Source organism: Apteryx mantelli, chromosome 1, assembly GCF_036417845.1.
Source record: "Apteryx mantelli isolate bAptMan1 chromosome 1, bAptMan1.hap1, whole genome shotgun sequence".
NCBI lineage: Eukaryota > Metazoa > Chordata > Aves > Apterygiformes > Apterygidae > Apteryx > Apteryx mantelli.
The window spans coordinates 136,440,804-136,464,536 of record NC_089978.1 but is presented as its reverse complement, the minus strand read 5'-3'; the positions used below and the strand labels follow the sequence as shown (position 1 = coordinate 136,464,536).

The following is a 23,733-nucleotide window of genomic DNA, read 5'->3' as shown; positions in this document are numbered from 1 at the left end:
GACTCAGGAGATGTCTCCAGCCCTTACTGCATCCTTTTCCACACACAGACATATGTTGGTACTGGGGTGATAGTCACCAAATTACTGCTGTGTGTAACTTCACCTATCATGCCACTTTGTCCAGTGTTGCCTACATTTGAAGTAACTGTTACTGAGCCCAGGCAGGTCTTCATACTGGATCCAACTTTTTCACTGAGGATCTGTGGCAGGTATGTTTTGAATAAGCCTTGGCTATGCTTGGAGTGTCGTAGGAGCGGGAGAGTTTATCAGCAAATGTTTCTCTCTTTAAAGGGGAGGTGGTTTAGGTTGTGGTTTGAGGGAGTCTGAATTCCTGTGGAGGTTTTAGGAGGCTAGTAGAACATTCTTTGGTGCTCAGCTCCTTGTGAACACTGGTCTATTATGCAGCTTCCCAACAATGGTAAGTGCCTTCCTTATTTAGAGTGCATGGTAAAAAATGATGTGTTGTATTGCAGGGCAATTAGCTATGTGGGGACCCCAGGGCCGGGCTAACAGGGCAACTGTGGGACAGAAGTGAAGGGTGTTGGCAGAGCCATGAAAGTGAAATATCAACTTGCATGCATGGCACTCATACCACGGTCTTTTTAGTCTATTGCCTTATTTTCACGTGTCTTATTTTTGTTCTTCCTTCTCTACCAGCTATGTATATGGGAGACCTGTACAGGAGTCCGTGTGTCAGAAAACCAGTGCTTGGTACATAGATGTGATAGGGTTCACAGGCCAGGTGAGAAGGGGACAGGGAACACTTAATGAAGAGGTAGAAGAAGCTGAGAGAAATGAAACAGATGTCAGGGCAGGGCAGGACAAAATGCTGAGATACAGAAACTAACAGGAGTACTTGACACTTTCAGAAATGCCCTGGTATGCAGCACTATCCTGAGGCCTATGGGGGGAAAAATGGCTCCTTCTGAGAAGTGGACCCACTTCCTGCAGTACTTTAGAGACCACACGTCCTGGTCCTGACTGTGCTGTGTTCTAACTGGGCCACAGCCCAGCTGTCACTTTTCCTCCTGATTGCTGGGTATGAGCTCATCTCTCAGCTCAGATCTGCTTTCTGTACTAATAAGACTGGTTGTTTCTCCAGACACATCGCTCTTCAACCTCAACGACTATCAGTATCTCTGTAGCCTAGATGTGGTAGTCACACTGGTGGAAGCTGGCACAGGTAAGTGCTCAGGCCTATGCTGTACCGAATATGTATGTGAATGAAGAGTGTCTGGGGGGGAGATGTTCTGTTGGAGCTGTGAGTGGTTTTGCTGGATGAGGAGTTTTCTTTTGTAATGTCTTTTTCTTGCCACAGGGCAGTCCACTTTGATTTTTCTTCTTAGTGAGGGACGTTCACACATTGTCCTGATGCTCTCCCAACCTCCCACTGCACACACATACATACCTCTCAAGGCAGAGGTTACATATAAGAGGTCATGAGCACCTTCTTATTTCTGGCTAGATCAGATGACATAATGGGATCAGAACAAGGCATGCTCTTCTGTTGGTTCTCTGCCTCACTGTGTATCTTGTCTCTTTTTTGAAGGTGTGGAAGTAAATGCTACCCACATTGCCCTTATGTCTGAGCAAGCTGGTTCAATAAGCTTTGAAGATTCAGGCTATTACTATCATTCAGGGTACCCTTACAGTGGGAAGATAAGCATATTTGGCAGGACCTTTGGTATATTCTGAAGTCCAGAGTTCTTGTTAAATGCTGCTATGAAGGGACAAGGATGTGAGAGACTGCAATAGACTTGAAAAGTCTCCTTTGTCTCGTGGGAGATGCTTTCTGCCTGTTTGGAGCCTTGTCCCAGTTTTCATGTGGGCAGGAAGGACAAATTGCCCAGCTCTGAGTCTGGCTGTCTCCTCTCAGGCTCACCTTAAGAGTAGGTTTTCTTTGTGAAAGTTGTGCATGATCCTCCTATGCTTTTTCCTACAGATCAGAGCCAAAGGCCAAGATGGGATGATAATGAAGAAATAAACAATTACCTTACCCACAGAGACTGAGAACACACAGTCCAAACATATTCTCATCACCAATAGTACTGGCATAGCTATGTTCACTCTGGATACAGCTGTCTGGAACAGTAGTGAGGTTTCTCTGAAGGTGAGCTCTTGTCTTCTGTCACTGTTTAAAGTCAGGATGCCTTTTGCTATACCTCATAGGCTCCATTTTCTTTTTAGGAAGATCTGAAGACTATCCTACTTAGAATGGACCTAGTGCAGTTTTCTTCTCTGTGTACCCTGAAAGAGTTATGGGGAGGGAAGTCTGGCACAGTGTGGTTTCTGTGACTTGTATTTTCGTAGCCCCTGCAGTTAAAAAAATTGTTTGAGACAAATCTGTTTGTTTGTTTGTTTGTTTTTTCTCTTGGTGTGTCTTTACCACTGCATAGTGAGATCTGTGTTTTGTTGTGTGAGTGACCAAGGGTAAACTCAGACCCAAATCACAGATTTTTTTCTGGATTTCTTCAGTCCAGCTGAGTGATTTAGTTTCATCCATGTGCAGAGGCACTGCTGAAGTTTTATCAGATAAGAATTGCCTCTGCGTAGTTGAAAAGGCTGGTCTTGGACTCCAGACAAATCTATCGGTCTGTTTCTCAAGCTGTGAATATTTAGAAAGAAATGGCTTAGCTGAAGACTTCCACTTGTTGGTATTCGTCTAGCTGTTGATATCCATGCTTTATGAATCTTGTAACCCAGCCTGGTGAATTTTCATATTGGCATGCAGCAGAATGCAGAATGTAGGACTTCTCAGGTCTTGCTGGTCTCTAACAGGTGCCTCTGAAAATGGCTAATACCACTGGCTGTGGAAGAAATTGTAAAGAAAATATAAATAAATAAATAAAATATAAATAAATAAATAAAGGATATTGCAGATATTTATTTGTTGCTTATATATAATATTATAATATTATAACATAAAATTATAACATAATTATATAATTAATGTTAGATACTCAGTGAGGGGAGATCTAACATATTTTAGAAGTGTGTAATGTATGAACTTATATCTGGCCTAGTTACTTTGGGTTCCCTTTAGAGTTAATGGTAAAAGATAAGCAGCCGCTCAATATTGTGCATCTGACTAGTTCTAGAGGGTTGTCTTCAGGCATGAGTTATCTCACCCTAGCAGTGCTCTGTGTGTGTCTCTCTCCACTGGTTATAAAGGGAAACTAAAGGATTAACTCAGATAAGATTAAAGGTAGCGGTAGCTGAGATGAGTCTCACCCTTACTGTCAGACTTTTCTTTGGGAACATAGCCTACCTGATCTGCAATCTATATTGCACTAGGGTCCTGTAGAGCTCTGGAATCTTTTGGGTATAACTGATCTAGGTACACCTCAGCACAGGACTTCTGCTTAAACTGACAGGCAACCTCTGCAGCATCAGAGGTTCTGTATTGTGCATGAACCACTGATAACACTCTGCAAAGGGTTGAATGCATGCATATCACATCTGAAACTGTGACACTCTGTGCAAATAGTTGTTTCTGCCTTTATTTCCCTTTCAGGGGAAGCTTGTAAATGAGGAACCTGTGTATAAGTTGGGGGCAAACAGCCTGTTTTATTGGAATGGCTATTTACATCTGCAGCCATACTACAGCAGCACCAAAAGTTACCTCAAAGTCAGGGGACTGCATGGGGTGCTGGCCTGCGCCCAGGAGCAGGAAGTCTGGGTGGATTGCAGTACTGACCCTGTGGACCTGGGAAGGGATGAAGCAATCCTCTTCTCCTTTTTTGTGAGCACCCTGTGGGCATAGTGGGTGGAGTATGTGTGTGTGTGTTGAGTGAGGTAGTGGCGGCTGAAGTCAAGCTGTTGAGGGCAGTAGTAAATCTGGTCTTGATTGTAGCTTTCATGGTCTGTGCTTAACCCAGACAGCCCTGAAGACAATCATTAGATATAGTCAACTGTTCTCTGGTTTTGCAGCATCCCTCTACCCCTCTCCCACTATTGATTCTGCTTTTCTCCTACCCATAGTAACTTGTTGTGACCTTTGAACTAATTTTGTAAATATCCACAGGTGTTTTTCCCTGCTGCTTCAGTTCTTGTTGCCTGATTTCACTGAATCTTGTCCAGCACTAGTAGAGTGTGAAGGGATGTGGAAGAGTTTGAGAGGGGAGGTTTCAACTGAACACTTCTTGTGCTACTTTTCTAGGTGGTGGGGGATGGCAGGTTCATTGTGGATGGTCAAAACCACATTGATATCAAGAAGGACATTGGTAAGTCCTAAAATTCACTTCCAAAGTAAGGTAGGCTGGGCCCTTTGAATGCAGGGAACAACTCAAAATTAGAGGAGATAACTGAGGAAGGCATGTCTCAGTGGGTAGTGGAAAGACTCTGTCTTTAGGAGGGAACAGAGTTAGATCTCACTGATAGACACTCACTTACTCTTCCCTTTTCCCAGGTCTGAAGGGCTCTTTCTCCAGCCATCTCACCTGCTCCTCCCACTCTGCTCCCAACCCCTCACTGATGGTTTACACCATGTTCCTTGATAGAGGAGGTGAGGCTTACACTGAAGCAGGTTGGGGGGTAAGAGGTGCAGAAAGGAGAGGAAAGAATGGGACAGACATTTTATTACTGGCATAGCACAGAGAGCTCAGCTGAAGCACTGGAGGAACTACAGCCAGGCCATTACCTTTCCTCTGACTGTTTTTTCTTTCTAATGCATTCTTTTTTTTTCCATCTGTTTGCTCTCAGGCCACTGTCTTTTTCCCTGTTGGAATCTGCTGCTGTAGGTCACCCTGAGTTGCTCCCAACGGCAAGATCTGCCAGGGACAACAGTGAATTTCCACATGAAGGCAGCTCCGCACTCACTCTGTGCTGTGCATGCTGTGGATCAGCCCATGCTGCTCCCAAGGCCAGAAATGAACTCTCCAACAGCAGTGTGAGTGGCTGGGTGTGAGTGGTGGTGAGACAGCAGGATAGGGAGAAAAGATAGAAAAACTGCATGGAGCTGTAGAGGGAGCTGAGCTAATTAATGAACATCAGGTGTCTGGGCTGGGAAAAGAGACAGGGTTGGAACTGCAATGCCTCTGAGATGAACTGATGCAATTTGAAGTGCTGTAAATCATTCCTTAGAATATATTGAAATGAACAAATAAGAAGCCTTTTTTAAAACTATTTCATATTCTTTTGGGCTAGTAAGCAGTATACGTTGAATAAATATAGTTTACATTGCATTTTGTACTATTTTTGCTATTCAGACGTGTTACGGCTGTGCACATTTCATCAACCCTGTTAGGTTAATATTTTGTTTAGATTCTTCACTTTTATCACTTTGTCATGATGAGAAAATAACAAGGTAAGTGTCAGTTTTTGTTTCTCAATGCATTCCAGTACAGCTTAATGGAGGCTAGAATTCAGTTAATGCACAAATCCCTCAGCACTTACAATTTGTCATTAAATAAAGCTACCTTAGGTGTTTTGCATTACACAGAATCACAGAATGGTTGAGGTTGGAAGGGACCTCAGGAGATCATCTAGTCCAACCCCCCTGCTCAAGCAGGGTCACCTAGAGCATGTTGCATAGGATCGCATCCAGGCGGGTTTTGAAAATCTCCAGAGAAGGAGGCTCCACAGCCTCTCTGGGCAACCTGTTCCAGTGCTCTGTCACCCTCACAGTGAAGAAGTTTTTCCTCATGTTCAGATGGAAGTGTCTGTGTTTCAGTTTGTGCCCGTTGCCTCGCGTCCTGTCGCTGGGCACCACTGAAAAGAGTCTGGCTCCATCCTCTTGACACCCTCCCTTCAGATACTTGTACATGTTAATAAGATCTCCTCTCAGCCTTCTCTTCTCCAGGCTAAACAGGCCCAGCTCTCTCAGTCTTTCAAAAAAAAAAAAAAAAAGTAAAAGCTTGTCTAAACACGTTTGACATTTACATGGATTCAATTTAAACAAAGCAAGATTTATCTCTGAAAAAATAATTAACTGATTTATTTTCTTTTTCTGGTCACTGTGTTCCTCAGTGTTTCAGAAATCATTGAGCTTACCTCCTCACCACTAGTTCCTTTTTCTAGATGTGGAGGGGAAAAGCAGCTTTCCTGCTTTTGCAGTCCCCAAAGCATCTTTCAGTTTGAATAAGCTAGTCACTACTTTGAAGCAGTTAATAAACTGAGAAAAGAAGGAAATATTCTGCGGTGACATGAACAGACTGTTCTTGTCAGAAACTGGCTCTACACCTTTGTAAACTGTTTTCTGGAGTTTTGCTAATGACTTCTACTTGCTTAGTAGTTTGATCTTCAAAACACTGCAGGAAATATGTAGGGCTTTATTCATTTTTAATTTTAACTACTTGACTGTATTCTAAAAGATTATTTAGAATTCAGCATATGTCTGTTATAATTTTAAACAGACTTCTAAAAAGGCTTATTTTTAAACCAACCTGTTCCAAAACTAGCAAAAACTAAGACAGCTTGACTTCTTTGGGATTTGTATCTTACATGTCTACACCTTTCTACTTCATTGTAACCTCCCCTGTCCAAGTATCCTGTTTCCTTACCCTTATAATCTGTTTTCTCTGTCTCTGTACTTCTAGCTAGGGCAAGAAGCAGTGTGTATTCTGACTGGCTGAGAACAGTTTGCTCTCTATTAAACAATACTCATCTACTGACTGACTGGCCATGTAGCAGCCATACAGAGCAGATCACTGCTGATCTTGCACAGCATACTCCTCTTCAGTGGCAGATATGAAGTCTAGTCTCTCTTTTCTTTATAACTGCTGACTTCTTAATCAAATTTTATAGAATTAAAAGATACTTTGTATCTTAGAGACCTCAGTATTTTAGTCAGTAGTTTAAAAAATTTTTACTGGGGACAAGAGGCAAAAACTCTAGATTTCCACAGACTTTGATCCCTTTGGCAAATCTACTGAAATGTGATTAGAAGACACTAAAATTCTGCCCTTTAAAAACTGCTGATCTTGATTAAAGAATGACCCATTCAGGTTTTGAGGTGGCAGTAAATGATGGGGTGCTGGTGTTTGAAAGACTTTAGAATGTAAAGCTGAATTTGTAGAGTGATGGTTGAGAGGCAGTCTATCATGTCTTGCGTCTAGTGTGAGCCTTTTGTTCAGTTTTCTTGACCCTTGTGTGTGATTCTGCAGGTGCATGGTATGTTCTCCTCCCAAAATGGGGGTTATCCCTATGAAGTTGATGAGAACATTGACTGCTCTGTACCAGGAGTGATGTCACTTCCAATACCTATCATTGATCCTCTGCCCGTAGAATGCAGAAGATATCCTATCATGTGGTTTAATCAACCAGCTGACTTTAGCTTTCTCAAGGTAGGTTCCTGCAAGCTGTTCTTCAGCTGAGAAGTTGTGTAGCATGTGCAGTGAGGGAGAGCTGTCTGGAAGAGCTAGGGAAGCTGTTAGTGCTGGAGAGCTTGTTCTTCAGATAATCTCTATTAACATTGCCTAAGTCATTCCATATTCACTATGGATAAATCAAAATTGCACCCAGTTGGCTCATGCTTTGCTGCCAGCAATAAAAGCTGTCAGACACATTTTGTCCTAGACGTCTGGAGCAAATTAATCTCTAAAACAATTCCAGTGAACATAGCGGAGTAGCCCTTAGGATTGAATTTGAGCCTGCAAGTTTGCATACTGAGTCTTGAGTCCTGCAGTTGCAAGAAGAGCTGGGAATTGTTTTGTTTTTTTTTCTTCCAAATTAAAAAAAACCCCACAACTAACACTAATGAGTCATCAAGATCTTGAAGAGTTCAGCTCTCATTTTAGCACCAGAATTGGAACATAACCTTGTGCCTTGTGGCTTGCTCCATGCAGCTAATACAAGGTGCTGCTATGGGCTAGTCAATCAGACTGGTTCTTGGGCTGTCTGCCGCTCACACAGATGACAGCAAGTGGGACAGCCAGCCACACTGTGGAGTCATTGTTCTTGCTCTAGCTTCCGTGACCTGTAGGAAAAGACCTCAGGAAAGACTGGAGGAAGGAGGGAAGAAGAGCTGAAGGCTGACTAAGAAAATGGAGGGAACTGGAATAGCTGTAGTAATGTACAAAGCAGAGATATTATATGGAAATGTAGAATTCTTCCTCTCCTATGTTTTGTTTGTTTTGTTTTTTAAATCTCTGGTGCAATACAGAATATGGGACTGAAAATTCTGTCAAATGGCAAGATAAAGAAGCCAGTGGATTGCGTATTTAATGGTGAGGAGCTCCCTGTTTTCTTTAGGGGAGTTTTTGGAGAACTTTGGATGTTCTCATCTATAAAATTTCTTTCTACTCTATTAACTGTTGTAATCTGCCTAATGGCTATCTCTGACAAAGGGGATGGTCTGCCATGACCTCTTCTTTTCCTCTCCATGTCCTCTCAATGAGGAGCTGCCTAACACTGGATATTACTTGTGTTCAGTTCCAGGAGTACCCATAGCTTTCCTTCTCCTCAGAGAATCCACAGATAAAGCAAGTGAGTCACAAGTCTGTCAGTCTTTCCCTGAAATTGGATCTGGGACCTGTTCCCCACTGAGTGAGTCCAGCTTAAATTGTTATGGGTGTCTTTGGGGCTGCTTCTTTGGACCCACCACCACAGTCTATGAGAGGTTAATACTTCTGGAGGAAACATCTGCTTAACCTTGAGCATGGGGATTGTCTCCTTGGCCCTAGTTCTGAGTCCTGTGCAGCTCCAAATCTCTTCCCTTTCTGTGCCTTAGTTTCCTAGAGGGTTATGTTATTTGTTTGTCTTCTCTTGGGCATTGGAAATCTTACGACCTTGAAAAAGCACCTTTGGTATTCATAGACAGAAGTGCTACAGATAATCTAAGTATTAGTATTTATCCTCGGAGAATATTTTTTATGGGCACCCTCTTCGCTCTGTAGTAGGATTTGGTTTCTTTTCAGGGGCCCAGGAGAGAAGCAAGTTCAGTGGTGCCATCCCTGATCCCATAACAGAATGAAAAGCCAACATGTTCTGTGTCTCAGACAGTGATGGCTTTGGGATGTCCCCCACAGTAGGCTGATTGCCTTCAAAACTTTCTTTGTGGATCCAACCTTATCATGTTCTATGATTCACGGGGAGTCATATATACTGAAAGTCGCATCTTCAACTATTTGAAACAGTGCGTTTGGGTAAGGTATTTCATACCTAGCTCAGGTTTTCCTCTTTCTTCCTGTAAATCATTCCCCAGCCCACAGTAAATCTGGAGCTGGTTTAAAAAAAAATCCAATGATTTTTTACCCCTGCTTGTTTCCCACAGACTAGGAGCAAAGCCCAACAACAGCCAGCAAAGGCTTTGCTCCCCTTTCCATTTATCAAGACACTGCTTAGATCCATAATAGGGCTGAATGGGACATGCAGCTTGCTGCTAATCCAGCATCTGCTAAATTCCCTATTAAAGAATTCCCTATTAAAGAAACAGTACATTAAAATGTCATCCACTTTCTTCCTTGTCCCATAGTGATGTCTGTTCTTAAGTCATTTGTCTTGTGACTGCTCACTCTGTCTTTATATCTGGGGCAGATCCAGGTTATGCTGGCCAAATCCAAGGAGTCCTAGGTGGAATCATGTATGAACTTTGACTACACTTTCTGCTTGTGTGCTGTGGAGACCAAGACTTTTTATTGGGATGTTACAGCCATCAAACTAGGTGTGAACAGAGGAGACAGACAAAAGAAAGTCACCTGGGAATTGCTGTGCTCCTCAGGCTGTAGCTCAAGCTAATCCACTATCCTGCTTTGCTTTTAGACCGAGGTCAAGAGCTTGTATAGTCCAGTTTCCTTCTGCCATGCTAGATAGATTATTGGTCTCTCCGACCCTGTGGAAGTCCCGATTCTTGGCACTCCATTTCCGTAACCCAGTACTCCAGAACATGGCAAGCCTTTAACTCCAATTCTATATTTTGGCTAATGATGTTGAGCCATGCATGCAGGGAGAAGATGAAGATCACTTTTGAGCTTGGGCATCAGCATGCGTTCTCCTTACACTACTAGTTTGTCCTGCATAGAAGTCTCAGTTTCTTTGTGCTGGCTCCTGCTAGGATGGATAGATTGATGGAGACTTTTAAGGAATTGTTTTTTCTTCTCTCAATGCCAGGTAAAGTCGACTTCACTGTCACCACAGAGGCCCTCGATAGCAGAGACCTGTGCAGCAATAAGAAAGTGACTGTGCCAGACAAAGATCACCATGATACACTGATTAAGCATCTGCTTGTCTGAGTGAGTCTGTTATTCTAAGGAGCAGTAAGGGAGATGAGACACCACTATCAATATAGAGCCATCACCCCTACCAGCAGTCTGAACAAATGTCAGACCCAAATTTTGTAGTTCCTCAAACTTCATGGAGAAGGCAGACATGATAGACTGTTTCTTTTCTGCATCTGTATGGCCAGTATAGGGTGTTCCTTACAGTCTCTTCTCCAGAGCATTCCTTGGTCTCAAAATGAAGGATCCCTCAAAACATGGAAATGGCACTCTTTTCTCCCCTTTCTTTCATGGAATTTTCCCATGTGTTTGTGTTTTCCTCATTATGAAATGTATTTTTATTATCCAGCTGGGAATTGAACTCCTTTTGACCTACTTCTGCTTAATTTCTTATACCTTCTTCCATTCCTCCTCCTCAATGAGATTCAGCATCTCAGGCGTTTATGGACAACCAAATGACAACTTGAGAAAGATGTAAATGAAATGGGTGATATTTCATATAACCTTCTAAGTTGGTCTCTATAGGCATCTAACTTTCATTAACTCTCATCTGAACTCTGGGGACAGTTCATCCCTCTTGTTTCTGAGGATTTTTGCAATTGGACTGAACCCATTTGTGGTGTGTGGCTATCTCAGAAATAGACAATGCGCTGGCCACCTCAGGGAACAGCAATACTGAAGTGCCCAGGTATTCCCAATGCAAAACTCACTCTAGTTCCTCTAGGGTGGATAAAGAGGGAATACTGCCCTCTGATCTGTGATATAATGCCTTTGTTCAAGCCCAGTGCCAAAGCCTTGCAAATGTCAACAGTTTTTTGTCTCTATAATACTTCCAATGTGTTTTCCTGTATGTCTTCCACAAGCCAGAAGACATATTGGTGGAAAAGTCTCACAGCTTCCTGCTCTGCCCAGAAGCTAGGTATGAGCTGAACAGTCAGGGAGAGGCCTCAGTAGCTACTGAACTTTGGGCTTGGAGAATGAAAATCTGCTGTGGACAGGCGCTGTTGCTAGAAGACCCTTAGTACATGAGGAAGGCATGTATTTCCATGAAGGGAACATAATTTATATAGACCTGCCAGGATGTCTACATACTTGAATGTTGCTGGTCAGTATGTTACCTGTTCAGACTCACCTTCTTCCTTCCTTCTTTCCCTGATAGCTGAAATATTCATCTCCCTTAAATGTCAGTGCTCAGGAAAACTAGTGTGGACCAAAGTGCCTCACTGTTTCTGGCTGGGTCGTATATGTCTCTTGTGTATTGATTCATTCTTTTCTCTGTAGTCCACTGGCAGGAAATTCCATCTGCAACATGGTCTCTCTGCAGCTCCCTGAGAATGTGGTTCAAGGTGCAGCCAGGGCCCAAGCATCTGTGCTGGGTACCTGATGCAGTCTAGGGCTAGGAAAGGGGTGTTTTAGAGTGAGTTAGAAGAGCGGGCATGTCTCAGAGCCTGCATGGGTATGTGGGAGGGTTGAGATGCTGATGAAGAGGCTTGGGAGTTTGTAGAAGAAGTGGATCTGAGTGCCATGGAATTTGAGGGGTTTGTGGAGGCAGCTTTAGGGAAGAGTGCGAGCAGAAAGGATATCAGGTGAGATGAAGATGTGTATATATTGTGTCTATGTGTTTTATATGTTTATTATTTGAAAAATGAATTTTGTCTACTTTCCAAAAAATAGGTTTGGTCAGTCTGGAATAAATTACAAGCTAGTGTTAAATGAATATCCTTGTGGTCTTCCAGGATTAGGTTAACTCTCAGTTGAAGACAGTGACCTACTCGTTTTTCCAGGTGGTTTTATGAGAGTTATCCAACTTAGTCCTCCTTTTCAACTACGTTGCTTCAATTAAAATTGGAGAAAATACATTTTGTTTTGGGTAAAACCCAGTGGTTTTGACCAAAATCCAATTTTTTAAAATCAAAGGAGTAAAAATTATTTGCTGAAGTTTGGGATGAACAATACTTTCCTCCCAAATCAACTCTTTCTTTTGAGCCACCAAACCAAGATGTGACTGACATGACTGCAATTTGCACATGTGAGAGAATGCCAAAGGGGATGAATGACATGCACAGAAGTTGATGAAGCCAATTGGAGGCCTGCAGAAGACAGTAACAGGGAGAACTTATGTGGCTGAGTAAATGTTGAGAGGATTTGTGAAAGGCAGGCAGAATTATGGGATAAGTAGTGGCATTACAGAAGTAAGCCCTGTTTGCCTGAGTATCTGTTCTTTGCCTGTGTCTTGTTGTCCTTTATCTTTGATGCCCTGGTGACATCATGGGGACAGCACTGCAGAACCTAGACCACCTGGTGCAGATGCCCCATGGCTGTGGGGAGCAGAACATGGTGTTGTTTGCCTCCATTGTCTATGTGCTGCAGTACCTGGAGAAGACAGGGCAGCTGACAGAAGGGCTGAAGATTACAGCTGTGGGGTTCTTGCATACAGGTTTGTCAGATCTGTAATACCATTTCTTTATCCCTAGTACTGAGTGACCTGGCTCCATTATCAAGTGGTTCCTTCTTCAGGAGAACAATACAATTATGGCTGAGGGAGACTGTTGCTTCAGAAAATCTTCCATCTTATTTCTCTCCCACCCAGGCTACCAGAGGGAGCTTCAGTTCAAACACAGGAATGGATCCTACAGTGCATTTGGAGAGGGTCACAGGAAAGGCAACACCTGGTAAGCACTTGCCATTTTCTCCTCAGTACAGTAAAGAAAATCTTTCCTAAACCCTTTGTCTGTCACTCCTTATGTAGCCCTGACTCTGTTAGTAGCTAGTTCTCCTGTCTCATTGACTCTCTCTCACAGGCTAACAGCCTTCGTGACCAAATGTTTCCTGCAAGCCAAGTAGCGCATCTTCGTAGAAAACAAGGCCATCCAAATGGCTGTAAAGTGGATGGCTGGGAACCAGCAAGACAATGGTTGCCATGCAAATGTCAGGCAGTTCTTCCACACAGCAATGAAGGTATGGCAGTGAGGTCTGCCCTTATCACTAATCCCTCTCTATGGGCTGCAGACTGTGAATAATCACAGCTACCTTCTTTCTGATCCTGCTGGGATAGCAAGGAGGCACTCCTTAATTTTAGATACCCTGTGAGCCTAATCCTGTTTTGCTGCAGTGTCCATGAGCCTGGCTCCTCACTTGCACTTGCCATTTTAGCAGGCTGGTTCATATCCATGTCACCCAGTGCTATAAGTGCTCATGTTCCAGCACTACATGAGAGAGCTGATCACTCCCCTTCTCTCTCTCTCCCACCACAATGGGATGGGTTGTTTCATATTCTCCCTGTCCTCTGTCCTGTGTTTGCAAGGGTGGGGAGCACCAGTGGCACACATGGACAAAAGTGGCTTTTTTTATCTCTGCCTCATATTAACAGTGAGAGTCTCCCATTAGATGGTCTGTGGCTTCTGCCATTTGGAAGGCTCTTTCCTGACATCCCTTTCTTTCTTGATCATGGGTTTTGCAGGGTGGCATGGGTGATGATATCTCCCTCACTGCATATATCACCGCAGGTCTGCTGGAGGCAAGGAAACCACTTGAGGTGAGTAGAGCACTTAATGCATACATATCCCCTTCTCTCCTGCTTTGGAAGCCTGAGAGCCTTGTTTCTCCATTGTGCAGTTTTGGCTCCTCTGTTTCTTCTGTGCCACCAGGAGTTGTTCTGGGCAGTGTGAAATTCATTCCAGTTAAAGTACCTCTGTTAATATCTCTGTTAAAGTAGTCCATATTTCTCCTTCTTCCAGGACCTCATGGTGGAGAAAGGCTTGGAATGCCTCAGAAATGCTTCGTCCACTGACATCTACACACAGGCTCTGCTGGCATATGTGTACTCGCTGGCAGGAGACATGGCAGCAAGGCACTCTTTGCTTGCCAAATTGGATGGGCAAGCTATCAAATCAGGTACCATCGACCAAACGGCTGCCTGGTTGTGACATCAAGGCTTTCACATCTGTAATGCAAATTGCATCATCATTTTAGGTCCCTTTCCATAAATTCAAATGCTGCAATAGTAGTAAAGCCTGATGCTAACCCGAATCATGCCTGGGAGTTAGTGGTGATGACTCCCCACAGGGTGCTCTTTAGCTTTTTGCCCATATGAGAGCTTCTACCACTTTCATTGAGAAACTCCTTCACAAGTGAATATTCCCTTTTCTTCACACAATACACTACATTTTCCCTTTCTGATTTTTATTCGATTCCCCTATGATTTTCCCTTTGAACTATTCTAAGTAATTCCCCTTCCTGTTTTTCCCTCTTTTCCCTTGGCCCTTGCTGAACCGCGCAGCCTTGAGGCTTAACACACGATCAAGTTACAATGGTAAAATGCATTCCCAGGCTTTGACTCAAGTATAACAACTACAGTCCATGCTATCTCATTTTGTTTCCTATAAGATCAGTGTTTGGGGTTGTTTCTTCTCATTAGAGTTGTTCTAACTTAGTCTCATTTTTTTGAGTTCTACCTTTTCCATTCATAAGCTGGCTTTATTGATGCTGCCCTAGTCACTTGATATGGTCCCATCATGGCCCCAGGTTTCCAGTGGTCCTGTTGCCCTAGATAAAGCATTGTTACAGGACCTTCCATCATGTTTCCTCTTGATTGCTCAGAACTTCAATACTGTCCTGCTTCCAGGCAGTACCTGCAGTAAGAGAAGCTGAGATGACGTGATATGTGGGTTTCTTTAGATGAGGAGGGATTATTCTGCCTATTCACCTCCAAAGTTCAGGACTTCCAGGATCTTACTTCTCTTTTAGGAGGACAGATCTACTGGAGCAGGAATGATGATGAGCTCTTTCAGCCTTTCCTCATAAGAGAGATGCTCCAGTCCCCTAATCATCTTTGTAGCCCTTCGCTGGACTTGCTCCAGTAGTGCCACATCCCTCTTGTACTGGGGAGCCCAGAACTGGACCCAGTACTCCAGATGTGGCCTCACCAGGACTGAGGAGAGGGGGATGATCACCTCCCTCGACCTGCTGGCAACACTCTTCCTGATGCACCCCAGGATACCATTGGCCTTCTTGGCCACAAGGGCACATTGCTGCCTCATGGTTAACTTGGTGTCCATCAGCACTCCCAGGTCCAGATGTGCTCTGATGCTGGGAGCTTGCCTGTGTCCTTGCAAAAGGACTCAAGCATTCTTGAGTGCTTGGGATGCTAGCCCCTGACTTAGCATCTTTCTGGGAGGATCTGCAGTTAGTAAAGGATGTCTCCCTCTCTCCCTCTCCCTCTCTCTGTCTCCCTCTCCCCTTTCTGAGGACACTGTAGTTGTCCTCCATGCTCTTGCTAGATATGAGGCAGTGACATTCATCAAAACTGAAGTCAGTTCGCTGTCTCTGTGACAGTGAAATCATATAAAAACTTCCAGCAATCCTACCATGTGGATGCTGCCAACAGGTTGTTGCTGCAGAAGCACTCTCTGCCTGATCTGCCTGGAGAGTATGTTATAGACACAGCTGGTGCAGGCTGCGTATATATGCAGGTGAGTGCTGGTTACCTTGGAGTTGACACTGCCTGGCTCAGAGAAGCACGTGTAGAGTTTTTCGGTTTTGCTGCTAGTGTTGATGGATTCAGGAGAAATGGGGGCCAGTGGCAAGGAAAGATATCTGCATTGCCTTGTGTGGCACTGCTTTTTGATGTTCCCATAAGTGTCTTCCTCCAGATGGTCCTGAGATATAGTGTGCCTGCTGCAAAGAGTGCTGAGGCCTTCATCTTGAGCATGAAAGCAGGAAAGGATGGATGTGAGAAACAAATCATTCCTCGCTTCCTTCACATCACCATCAGTGTCAGGTGAGAGTTGGGAGGCAGGAAGCTGATGGGAGGCCAGGGCATGTAGGGAAGGGGGTTGAAAATGAGGTGTCAAGATGGCAGGGGAAGCAGTGGATAGGGTGGGGAAGGCTCACATGTACCATTAATGCAATTCCTTCTCTCCCATCCCTAGTTATGTGGGGAGTCGTGGTACCTCCAACATGGCCATCATCAAAGTGAAGATGCTGTCTGGATTCTGTCCAAGACAAGGCACTGAGTACTCTGTAAGTTCCTGCCTCTTTAGCCCTGCCCTGGAAGTCAGACCCATATCACTGTGGGGAAGGGGAACTCAAGTCAGGCAGTCTAGGCAGTAGTGCCAGTATTGGTTTTCCCCCGAGGACAGTGTGCATTGCACTGCTTCCTGTCCTCCAAGAATTCTTCCCCTTCCCCTGGCCTGTTAGACTGCTTTAGCTCACTGCTATGAATCTGAAATACCCAGGGAGTGCACTACTGCAGTACTGTGGTCAGGTTTGGACTTTGGGTAAGCAATGCACACTCTCTCTTGCAGTCCAACTGAACAGGTCCACCATCAGGCTAGACTCTAACTCCTATTCCCCTTCTCCAGCTCAAGCAGCAGCTTTTTATGAAGAAAGTGGAGGTTGGGGATGAAGATCTCACAATGTACCTGAAGCAGGTTAGTCCTGAGAACAGGTGAATCTGATTTTCACATCAGCTCACTTTCTGCATGTATCATGTATGGAAGACCAGATTGCACACGACATGATTTGGAGTCAGAGCAGGCAATTCAGATGGGGATTCAGACCAGAGTCTGTGACTTGATCTGAGTCAAGATTTCCACCTTCTTTTGCATCTCAGAAACCTGCTCAGCCTGTATTCTCTCAGCTTACTCTGGCTGCCTAGCTCATTGCAGTCCAAGGACTGGCAGTTGCAGGCTGTATAATCGTTCCTCTTGCTCTTCTGACTTCGAAGACCAGCAAGGTTCAGTTGCTCAATCCATGTATGCTAATCTGCAGCCATTCTTATATGTCCTGAAAGTCCCTCCTGCACCTGCTACTGCAGTTTCTTGAATGTGTAGAATTTAACTCTTGTAACCATTCTCTCACATCCAGGAGTTGATCTCAACACTTTGTTTTCCCAGAAAGTCACCACTCCCATTGCATGGTCACACACTGGTTCTGGCCCTCACTTTTAAAGCACACTTTGGAGACAGTGTCCCACTGGAGTCATGCTGTGAGCTGCTCACTGCTGTCTCTCAGACCTTCACAATTTTTTTTCTTCTGCCCATTCCCCATTTCTCCTGCAAAGATAGGCCCAGCATGCCTGGGGCCATCCGTAGAAATGTGCTCTAGGTTTTTGGATTTCCCTTGCAAGAAGCAGTATCCTCCTCAATCACAAGAGGCCAGTTATCTGGTAGAACAGATGATAGCTATCACTTGTGGCACATGGCTGGTGACATCCAGATGCAGTCTGCTGCAACTGCTCTGCCACATCCTGAGAGTTCCTGGGGGTGAGATAAGACTGAGGAAAGGATGCAGCTTGTAGGCTTGCTTCTTGCATTAGACCTGAAAGCAACTGAAGGAGAACATCCATGCTGGTGGTACAGAGGTCTGTGGAGTAAAGAAATCTCTGACTATTCCTTCCCTTCTAGAGTCTTGGCTGAGGAAACTAGCCTAATTTTAAAGGTGTCTTGTAAACATAGACTGCCTCTCCTCTACCTTAGTCTGAACTGTTCTTCAGCATGCTGGTGTACAGGGGTGTGAAGGCCTGCCCTTTTTTACTGAGAGAATGGATTACTGACAGAGGCAGACATGCTTGAGCAGCACATAACCCCTCCCTTCTTTCCCATCACAGCAGGGTTAGTGTCCCTGGCACTAACAGACCAGCAGTAACCTGATCCTGTGTCCTTCCTATCGCAACAGAGCTTACAAGGAATAACTTGGCTGAGAAAGAGTGCTTCACCTATCTTTTCAAAACATGTTGCAATCCTGCCTTTCAAATTGTCACTTGCTGTGCTTAGTTGTAGATTATTATTTCCCAGGGAGGTTACAGCTGGGGCATAATACAACAGGCTACTTCTGACCTGGAGAGAGCTTGGACCTTCAGAATGTGAAAGCTGATCTAGTCTGTTTCTGGTTGATTTATGACAGAGTCCTCCAGCTAAAAATGTCCAAGTACATACACAGAGCAAGAAAGTTTTCTCAAGTCTTTGGAATATCTTCCCAGAGGACCGGGAAGCACCCTATTTCTACTCTCTTAATCTTCACAGTTATGTTAATCTCTTCTGCAAGGCATCACTGAAAGAACAAGAGCAAAAAACCTGTGTGACAAGTCTTTGAACAAAGCAAAAACTAGAACCACAGGAATGATGAAGAGTATACCAGCCAGCTCTCTGCAGAAGCTGTAGAAACAGACACCAGTGTAACTGCTTCCTAAGAAATGCCCATAAATAAATGCTTCTAAAAGCTGGGGTTTGAGTCATGCTGCTTTCTCAACAGTCAAATCTGTCTGCACTTGCAGAACAAACTGAAGCCAAAATTCAGGTGCTCCAGGGATTGCAACAGTAGGGCATGCTGAGACTGTCTCAACAAGTGATAGATCTGTGAAACTGCAGAACCCAGGACTGAAATAACACACAGCGCTGGAAGGCAGAAGTAAGTGAATCTTAAGGTTCTTTCAGAGCCTTGTTCTGTATCTCTGACCCTTACTCTTCCTCCTCCCCAGCTGAACAAGCAGACTCAGATAGATGACTTCACCATAATCCAAGATGTTCCAGTCAAGAACCAGAAGTCAGCAGTGGTCAGAGTCTATGATTACTACCAGCCAATTGAGTTATGGTTCAATATGTGTCAGACAGCAGCTGTTTGAAAAGCCCAGTGCCAGATTTTAGTAGTTTCTTTTCTGGGGACTGTATACCCTTATGAATTTTGCCTCTTGTGTTGGAGAACATAGAGAATTCATCAGCATTCCTCTGGAAGGCCCCATGTTTCAAAGGCCAAATTCATGCAGATCAAACGAAAACTAGCTCAGCAGTAAAAAAAACCCTCTCTTCTGTGTGGTAAACCAGGGGAAAATACAGTGAAACTGAACATGGCTGTCTTTAACCTGGAAGATGAGATGTACTGCCTGGGTTGGGTATCTCTCCCAGCTGATGCTTAGTGCTGGATGTCATGATCTCTTTTTTGTATTATAGGTGAGCAGTTGATGGTTGAATACCCAGATCCCTGCCTGTGAGGTGAGCAGGACATACAGCTTTCCTGAGAGGAGGATATATGCTTTTGTGATTTCTTGTTTTAGCTGTATTTCCCTCAGTGGCAGTGGTCGGTGCCAAGGATGGTGCTGAGATCACAATGCAGAAAGGGATGAAGTAAATAGGTAAGCTAGGGGCAGCCTAGGCTCCTGTGCTGTGGGAGATGTGGCATTTGGGCTGAAATGGAAGGAGGGGAAACTCAGCAGTCTGTGCTACTGAATAGTACTGTGAATCTTGCTCCTGGAATGTGATTTCCCTTCTCCATTTGGTGTGCTGTTTCACTTAAAGAAATGACAACTCTTTCTAGGGGTGACCCCAGCATCCTCTGATGCAGAGCCTCCATCAGAATGAAAGCAGAAGACAGAAATATATGAACTCATTTTTTCCTCTTTCAGGAGATGAAATGAGAAGAAACAGCTTGTCCCTGGTGTAATTCACAAAGAATTCCTAATTTTTCCATTGTATGGACTTCTTAGGTCAAAGCGAAAGAGAGTTATCATATCTGAACTGCTCCTATGTGTCTCTGAATCAGAGGACTAATACTGTTTTGCCTGACAGTTAAGAGGAAGGGGAAGGATTAAAGAGACCCTCTGACCCCTGTATAGAAAAGAGAGAGCCTGTGAGCTGTGGGTGGGAACTTGGGAATTTCGGGTCAGGGTGAGCCCTTTAGATGTTACCCTTTTGAGAGTTGTTGGCATTATGAAGAGAAGAATCAGGAACATGTACCCGGGGAGGAAAAAAACCCCAGATTTTTAGTTCATATACAATCTGCTTGCCGAGGCTGATTTGGGGAATGCCCTTATGCTGAGGGGGTGGGAAGGAGTAGGTGCAGGGGTAGAATTCAACAAGGGGTATGTTGATCAAGTAGCATTCTGCATTGTGTCTAACATTCAATATCTATTTTACAATGCTGCTTGGCGATGTGCCTTTTATTTTTAAACTTCTGGGCTTTTGTTCAGTAATCATAGGCATGTCCCTATTGCTTGCTGCATGGTTACTCCCCAGTCCCTATGCTCAGTCTTATATTAGATGGAAATGGCATAGTAACAAGAATTTTAGGAAATATCTTTACTTTGGGTGTAGCCTCCTGCCCATGTCTGGCAGTATCCAAGGTATTCCACAAATATCAGTTCTACCAAGCTACCGCAATGTCTCAGATTAGTTTACTAGAACTGTTTCTCTACACAATGACCTTTGATTTGTGCTGCCACCAAGAAGGAGCTCCTTGGGTGTAAATGGTCTAAGATGCCACTTAACTGAGAAAGTAGGTGGCTTTCACAAAACAAGGATCTCACATAACACCTGACGAATATATTATAGGTTGTGACCGCAAGGTGGGCAAGAGAGGGTTGGATACCATCATAGAGAGACACTCAGGGTTCATAAGGGGTTAAACAGGATAGATTTAATAAAGGACTTACTTGCACTCCAAGCTGTGTGGGGAGCCCCGGAAACTGTGCGTAGGGGTTGCTGATGGGAGGCTGCTGGACTCACGAGTCAGATGCATGGGTCACATGTCCAGGTGGGACTTGACTCGTATCCTACGGGCACCTTAAATCTACCAGAACTGTTTCCTTATCTCAGCTGTGCTAACCTTGAGTTGCTACTGTCTGGGAAGCAGCTAGACATTGCTGACAAAACAGAATATGCATGCCTGGTCCTGACAGGAATTCAGTCAGTGTGTAGTTTCACACTCTGGGCCTGCTATCATGTACTCTGCCAGTCAGTGACTCCTCACCAGATCTTCTGCAGGTGTTCTCACTACACAGATAGTTGAAGCTCTCCACCACAATTATTCTAACAGAACTTGCTTTATATACAACCCCAAACTTTCCCACTAAGTTCTGGTTTGGATTTTGATTCTTTGTTAGCGCTAGTGATGATTCATAAGCCAGAGTATTCAGATTTGGAGGTCTTTAGTGGTTTCTAAATCTTGTGGTTTTGGTTGATCCAGCTTACCAACTTGGATACAGTTCTCAGCTTCCGTGAGTGTCAGTCATTTGACACCTAGATTTGAATTTACAAGTCAGGAGGTTGTGATTCAAAGAAGTCACCATGCCTGGAGTGCTGGTGAGACTTTCTCGTATTAGTGGGATGAGAGGGAGAGATGAAGCAAGAACCAAAACTTGGTACTGAATCAAGAAGAGTCTGGGGGTAAGGGGCTCTTTCTCTGGGGTGTGTGGGTCTCTAGATTCTTTGGCTAGAACTGAGCTGTGCTAGTTATTTGTGTTCTTTTATGAAAAGTACGTTCCATAGCAAAGCTGAAACCTTCAGGGTTCACACCTGTTCTTTTGGAGAGAGATTCATGGCTTGCCCATGGTTTGGGAGCCTTCTTGTGAAGGTTTCCAAACTCACTTGGAATCTTTACACAGGTTTACTAATTTGGGCATAGTTTCATGATTCTCCAAAGTTCAATTCCAGTTAAAGAATTCCAAGCCTGAAGTCTAAAGGCTTACACTAACTTCCTGGGTAACGTTTTCAGAACATGGGAATAATCCTGATAAAGGCTTCTGGATTTGCCTCCAAAATTTAGCTGTTGTTTGAATGGTCTCAGCATAGGAGCCAAGCATTGGCAGAGGCACAGGACAATTTACGCTATGCTACCTTTAAAATCTCTGACCCAGTCTGTTTCTACTCCTTTTGCTGTGTTTGTCCAGGTGTGTTCTCAATTTCTTGCCTGGCTTTGGGGCAGTGGATGAATTGTGCTGTCAAAACAACAGAAAGTGGGGGCAGTGCTCTACCTCAGGATTAAGGAGAGATGCTTTGAAGGCATTCCATTATGTTATGTATACTGGGTAGGGTGCAGATGCATAATGGCCTCTGCAGGTATTACAAACCCTGAATGGTTCTAACATAGCCTTTCAAGCAGAAGGAGGCCCTAGGCCTGTTAGAAGCAGGTGGTGACTGTCTAAAGGAGAATAAAGACTGTTTCTGTTTCTTTGATGACTTTTTCTGCACTCCAAGCTCTCTAATGGATGCGGTTCTTTAAAGAAAATGATAACTTCTTCCTCTCTGCATAGTCTCCCGTCAAAGCGCTCTGCAGACATCCATGCTTCCCCAGTACTCTTCTCACAGGAAACATTAATATTATTGCCTCTTTATTTTCTTCAAAGAGATTAACACATAGGTGTTGTCTGCTGAGGTGATGTTGCTCCTGGCCCTGATTCTTAACCACAGCACGTCTTCCTTGATCATAGTACTAAGTCTCCTCTTCTTCCATTCTATTTTTGCTTCAACTCCTCTGTGGAGAACAGGAATCTACCTGTTCTTGCTTTGTCAGCATGTACTATTTCCTTTGCTCCAGCTGAACAGTGTCTTTTCATGAGGGATAGATCCCTTCCTTCCCATGGGTCTCTTGGCTGAGGACTTCTATCACAAAGGTATTCTTTTAGTCCATTTACGGAAAGAAACCACAGAGGTAGAAGCTGTGCTCAGCTTTGCTCTACTTTGTCTAGTTCAGAGATGCTGACTGTTCAGATCTGTGACACCTGTGCAGCTGTCAGCCACTGCCTTCAACAGGGATCCTTCAAATCTATGGTGCTGTGACCAAAAGCCAGATTTGCCTGCGTCAAGCAAGGAATGGAGAACGCACCTGGGCAAACAGGGTAGGAGGAGCATGGTGGGGCAGGGTCAGAGAGCTATATCCAGTGCCAGCCTAGGTAGGTGCAGCTCCTGTCACTCACAAGTCTGTCAGCAGCTGGTCCTTTCTGGCTATGGTTTATTGATTTATGGCAAGGTCTGGCTGGTGCTTTCTGTAGGAAAGTCCCAGATTATAGGCAAAGGGGCAGTTTAAAGGATTCCTTGCAGATCTCACTAACATGACCTTCTTTCATGAAGAGACAGGAATGGGAAGAATGTGTCCATTGAAAGAAAAAGTGCCCAATCTTTCTCACCTAATAGCATAGCACTGATTTAGACCAACTCGAAGCTGATTTCTGAAATCAGTTCAGATAATAAACCCAGAGGCCAGAATGAGCAGTGAAGTAGTCACCTGAGACAAAGGCAGTGCTAGCACCAACTACACCCGTTATAGTGTAGAGTGTATACACTATAATGTATAGTCCTTGTGATGCTCTCTTGCTCTAGAGTGGTCCAGTATTAGAAGTAAAATGGAGACCAGTCTATCCAAACCCAGCTGGAAAAGAGTATGGAAAGCTTTGGGAATAGGGATCCCAGGGATATCTGGAAACTCCTAAGCATCTTGGAACATGGTTTTGCTGGACAAAGAAATCCCAACCACCTGCTTGAGAAACACCATGTTAGGAATTTTATAGGGAAAGCTTAAGCTACATCAACACTATTACATTAAATCGTGCTGGGAAATATTTCCAGGCACAGAACCTTAGTTCTCTGTATTATTAGGATGGTTCCTGGTACATTTCAGCCTGGGCTAACTAACACTCTCTCACAAAAATCTTCGGCATGGTTTAGGAGTTAATGCAATTTGTGGACCATGCAGAACAGACAGTTTACACATGGCCATACTGTTTTGGATACCAAGATGGTTTAGCAGTGTGAATGTCTCTCCTTCTGCATAGGTTGTCCTCAGTGCTACAGAACAGTCTTAGTGTTTA

General features: G+C 44.1%; 1 protein-coding gene across 1 annotated transcript; it reads left to right on the top strand.

Moving 5' to 3' along the window:
* Positions 1–9,522: 9,522 nt before the first annotated feature.
* LOC106495700 (alpha-2-macroglobulin-like protein 1) lies at positions 9,523–16,117 on the top strand. Its single transcript, XM_013956214.2, is given in 11 exon segments — positions 9,523–9,601; positions 10,048–10,169; positions 11,018–11,075; positions 11,441–11,528; positions 12,413–12,591; positions 12,745–12,826; positions 12,956–13,112; positions 13,615–13,689; positions 13,892–14,048; positions 15,806–15,933; positions 16,085–16,117. Coding segments are annotated over 10 exon segments (1,014 nt in total). The 3' UTR covers positions 15,823–15,933; positions 16,085–16,117.
* The last annotated feature ends 7,616 nt before the right edge of the window (positions 16,118–23,733 follow it).